This window comes from Macrosteles quadrilineatus, unplaced genomic scaffold, assembly GCF_028750875.1.
Source record: "Macrosteles quadrilineatus isolate MER2022 unplaced genomic scaffold, UCM_ALF_1.0 Scaffold_3__2_contigs__length_128488019, whole genome shotgun sequence".
NCBI lineage: Eukaryota > Metazoa > Arthropoda > Insecta > Hemiptera > Cicadellidae > Macrosteles > Macrosteles quadrilineatus.
Genome location: NW_026542596.1, coordinates 93,586,306 through 93,591,761, shown reverse-complemented (window position 1 = coordinate 93,591,761; position 5,456 = coordinate 93,586,306). Strand labels below are relative to the sequence as shown.

The 5,456-nt window shown below is 37.6% G+C and overlaps 1 protein-coding gene across 1 annotated transcript; it reads left to right on the top strand.

Annotated features, from left to right (window-relative positions):
• The first annotated feature begins 902 nt into the window (after positions 1 to 902).
• On the top strand, positions 903 to 5,230 carry LOC128989372 (uncharacterized). Its single transcript, XM_054411261.1, has 4 exons — positions 903 to 1,075; positions 1,356 to 1,498; positions 2,345 to 2,483; positions 5,008 to 5,230. Exons 1-4 carry the CDS (start codon positions 903 to 905, stop codon positions 5,228 to 5,230), a joined length of 678 nt encoding a protein of 225 aa, XP_054267236.1.
• The last annotated feature ends 226 nt before the right edge of the window (positions 5,231 to 5,456 follow it).

Below are 5,456 nucleotides of genomic sequence, written 5' to 3'. Positions count from 1 at the left end.
ATTGTCCTACAGTAGAGATACTAGTGGTTGTATCGTCAGACAACACAACCTCTCCTACAGAGACGGTCGTCGTGCAGTGCAAGGATCGCTCCTACCTGGATAACTGTCTCAAGAAGTTGTTTACTGTTACCATACATCAATGATGGTCTAATGTGTATTGTCCTACAGTAGAGATACTGGTGGTTGTATCGTCAGACAACACGTCGTCGTGCAGTGCAAGGATCGCTCCTACCTGGACAACTGTCTCAATAAGTTGTTTACTTTTAACATACATCAATGATGGTCTAATGTGTATTGTCCTGCAGTAGAGATACTGGTGGTTGTATCGTCAGACAACACGTCGTCGTGCAGTGCAAGGATCACTCCTACCTGGATAACTGTCTCAAGAAGTTGTTTACTGTTACCATACATCAATGATGGTCTAATGTGTATTGTCCTACAGTAGAAATACTAGTGGTTGTATCGTCAGACAACACGTCGTCGTGCAGTGCAAGGATCACTCCTACCTGGATAACTGTCTCAAGAAGTTGTTTACTGTTACCATACATCAATGATGGTCTAATGTGTATTGTCCTACAGTAGAGATACTGGTGGTTGTATCGTCAGACAACACAACCTCTCCTACAGAGACGGTCGTCGTGCAGTGCAAGGATCGCTCCTACCTGGACAACTGTCTCAAGAAGTTGTTTACTTTTACCATACATCAATGATGGCTGATGGCTAATGTGTATTGTGCTACAGTAGAGATACTGGTGGTTGTATCGTCAGACAACACAACCTCTCCTACAGAGCCGGTCGTCGTGCAGTGCAAGGATCGCTCCTACCTAGACAACTGTCTCAAGAAGATGTTTACTTTTACCATGCATAAATGATGGTCTAATGTGTATTATCCTACAGTAGAGATGCTGGTGGTTGTATCGTCAGACAACACAACCTCTCCTTCAGAGACGGTCGTCGTGCAGTGCAAGGATCGCTCCTACCTGGACAACTGTCTCAAGAAGTTGCCTCCCATCCTGGAGAAGTCCGAGATGAAGGGGATCCCCAGTTCCAAGACTGACGTCGATGCTTCCTGCAGGTGACAAATAATTTTGGCTAAATATGCGAACATGAATTCAATTTGCCTTTTCAAATCCTTCAGTTTTTTTTAAGCAAACACCTTCTGAATGGTAATTTGTTATACTTGGGACTTGTTTGATCTTAGTAGCTGAATATCGAACATAGCTCTTTTTTTAACAAGGCTAGTATTAAGACTTCGTTCAAAGAATCAAATAACAAAACGTCTTAAATTAATACTTTTTAACGTAGTTTCGGCTGCAACTGATTTCATGTTTTCACCTTGCAATTATGATTTTCAGTGCATTTAAGATAGGCATGGGATGCATGGACACGTTTGCTAACACTTGCCTCTCCACGGCAGACAGACAGACCTTGGATGCTCATGTCGCTGGAGCCAGACACACATTCAAGTTCCTTTGTGACGACCCAGTCTTCCAGTCTGGTAAGTAATGTTCTCACTGTGTAAGCAAACTTCACACATCTACTCCTAGAGTTAATAGAATCAATTAGTTCAAAGCTCAGTCTGTAAATGTTTCTAAGATAATTATATGCATGAATATATCCACTAAAACCTCATAGACAGCTTATTGTTTGTAATTGTTTTTGAAGCTTAATATCTTTATTCCAATGACGTTGTTTTGATAATGTAACAGGTTCAAACATTTTTAATCAATAAAAATACCAAATAACAATAAAACTGAGCTATTTTAATTTCAATTCGTTACATGACATATCTATCAATATACAAATTACGTATTTTGTATTCTGCAGCAAATTTTAAAGATACTACTTAGCAAAATTACACCATAGCTATCCCAGTATTTGGCTTCGTCCCTCAAAAAAGGTGATAGAAAATGAAAGTGAAAACGTTATATTATTTACGAGGCAGTAAAAGTACACTTTAAGTAATGGCGAAGGGAGGTTACTTGAAGCAGAGTGCTGAAGGCTGAGATTGAAATTTCCCTCATAATTTACATCGAATCATAAACATACTGTTAGAGTTGTACAATAATTCAAATTGAAATCTTTTAAACTGTTTGTTTAGGGACTAGTTGAACCGGCGGTAGAGTGAAGGACTCAATTTCAGAACAAAACTTCACACAGTTCGAAATCTTGAACACTTTCTTAAAAATATTTGTGTTTAATCCATCGTGGGGGTTTGGAAAACCTTGTTAGGAATACTTATTTTATCAAGAAACATTCTCGTAGTATGGATATAACGAAAATATTTTAGTGTGTAAAATAATCGTGTACAAAATATTGGTAAATAAATTTATTTACGTTGCAGAGTACCTGCAGTACACGTCTTGCTACAAGGCCATCAGCAAGGACTGGGACAACTGCGCCAACAGGTTCGTCAGTCTAGTCAGAGAGGAGGTGGTGAGGAAGAACACCACCATGGAGTCCAGACTGCTGGAACTCTGCTGGTGGGTAGCCTGAGAGGTTATAGAATTTAAAATGGAAGAGTTAAGTGTACGAACAGCCCCAGTAAGCTTTTCACACATTGCAAAATCACAAATAATGTGGCTCGTCACAAGATATTGGGTGGCAATGCGAACTGCTGCCAAATAGTTGTGTACTTTACTTTTACAACCTACATTATCGAAGCTTCAACCAGATATTCATTTAAACCTACTGTTTTGACATTAAAAATTTTGCTATTTTAAAGACTCAACAGACACCGTGTTTTCTGAGAGAAAATATTTTCTAACCAAGCAGATACTGTTCGTAAAACAGATTAATTAAAATTATGTTGAAGGGGACGAAAGAAAGTGAACAAATTGATTATGTTGAAGTGCAAAAGCTAATCAATATACTATCCACTTACAGTAACTCTTAACACTTTCTGTAAGTAAGACTGTTAATTGAGCGGAGCGAGCGAAGCTCTTATACTACACTCCTGCTTTTGTTTTACAAATACTCCTCCTGAACGGCTGAAGCGATCTGCACGAAATTTAACACAGTCATAGTACCCAACCATGGGAAGATATAAATCTGAAATGGTACAAATCGGACCATAGGACTTTTCCCTACATGAATGCAAACTTTTAGAAATTTAACATGGGCCTTATGGTTTAATTGGTCGCCATGACATTATTTGCGAGTAAACACTAACAAGTAAACAAGAGCCTCGACATATGTTAGTCAACAAATCTACCACATTATAAATACAGTACAAAATAAAACATCGGATGAATACTAAAGAGCATTTTATAGTGTATTGCATGTAATACGAATTGATTAACAATCAGTTCAATATTGAGTGATTATAAAATCATGCCGTTTATATTTAATTGTAAAATAGTTCTGTTCTTTTTAACAACAATGAATAGTTAACTAATTAGGCCTAAGTTTATGTTGCTTGGAGAAGGAGAAGATAAAACGAGGTAATTAAAAAATACAACACTACAACATAATCATACCAACAAAAATCACACCGCCCTTGATTTGCAAGTAAATTTGTAAAAAATTTACTTGTAGATAAAATACAAAATCATTTTACGAAATGAAATCACAACAACTTGGTTTGCAGGTAAGGTTTAAGACTAAATGGTGTAACTTAGACAATAAAATAGTCGTATTGATAAATTTTATTGCACAAAAGGGAAATTTTGAAAGTGGTTGACGATATATTTCTTACTTTTAACTGCTAAAATAAAACTAGACCTAAGTTATAGGCTTATACTTAAACGAATTAATAATTTTAAGAATCGATTAGCCTATCTCAATCATTCGATGTTAGGAAATGATTACAAACAAAAAGTTAATGTATTTATAAAAAATGCATTCTTATCACAAAATTAAATTATGAATGGCTCAGATAAAAAAACTAATTATTGATGTTAAGAGAAAATCATATTCTAACAAAATCAGAAGCAAAATGTTAAGGCCGCGGAGATTCGAACCTAGGACCTCACGATCAGTCGGGTACTCTATCCACTACACCACCAACGCTGTTTAAACAACGGCGTCGACACAATATTTCAGTTCCGCAATCCCAGTAACTGGCGCTGCAACCAACAATGCTTTTAAACATATGTTAAAACTATTTCCACGATCCCAGTGAGTGGCTATCCCCAACCCCTCACAACAATAATACTGGTAAACAGTTATTGAGGTAATTGAATTTGTGAGTTTTATGAATGTTCAATGCAAATAAGTCTTCTGTACAAATGATTCTTTTTTTAATAATAAAGAAAGAAGAAATTGAAGAAAAATAGACAAAAGCAAATTCTACATACAAGAGGTAATTTTAAATATAATAATAATCGTTATTGCCTTTTAATATAGGCCTACCATGATTCATTTGCAGTATAGAAATTATTGAGCGGAGTGAAGCGAAGCTAGCGAAGCTCTTATACTACACTCCTGCTTTTGTTTTACAAATACTCCTCCTGAAAGGCTGAAGCGATCTCCACAAAATTTGGCACAGTCATAGTAACCAACCATATGGGAAGGAACCATATGCAAGTAGACAATTCATTCACTTAATCCTGACTTATGATTGACTTTGGATACCTACTGCCAATAGGCATTCTATTTAAAATGCGAACCAAATAAATCATTGACATTGAATATGCTGGCTCCGCTAAATATTGCAAGCAGACAACTGCATTGTACACCTAGTGTTAGAAGAATCATGGTGTATCATTGAGCTTTTAATGATACTGGCTAATGAAAAGCTGATCTTAGTCGATAACAAAGCTATACAAAATATAATCTCACTGCATTCTACACTCATCCTTCACTATATTTGGGTTAACATCCACCCCTAGGTAGGATCCTCATTCCAATCAATGATAGTTGATACCTTTCAGCACAACCAATTCAGTAGTGTTTGATTTCACTTAGAACAACCACGCTGTCATAATCCAATTTATAACTTTTAACATACAATAATAACAGCAAACGCTAAAATATTCACTAATGTTACACTTTGTCTGTTTCCAGTGCAAGACACGGGTTCCTCAAGTGCGTGTACGTAGCGGCTAGACTCAAATGCAAGAAGGAAGAAGCTCTGTTCATCAAGAAGATCGCAGACACGTTGTCTAACATGCGTGTGTACTCAAAGCACTGTCGCAACGTGGACGTGGCGTTCTGTGGATCAGCTGATCGTCCACTTCTGTCAGTGCTGCCTCTGCTTCTGCTCTGGACATTGGAATTGGTCAAGTGAACACGATGTAACATGGCGTTCTGTGGATCAGCTGATCGTCCACTCCTGTCAGTGCTGCCTCTACTGCTGCTCTGGACATTGGCTTTGGTCAAGTAAACACGATGTTACGTGACGTTCTGTGGATCAGCTGATCGTCCACTCCTGTCAGTGCTGCCTTTACTGCTGCTCTGGACATTGGCCTTGGTCAAGTGAACACGTTGTAACATGGCGTTCTGTGGATCAGCTG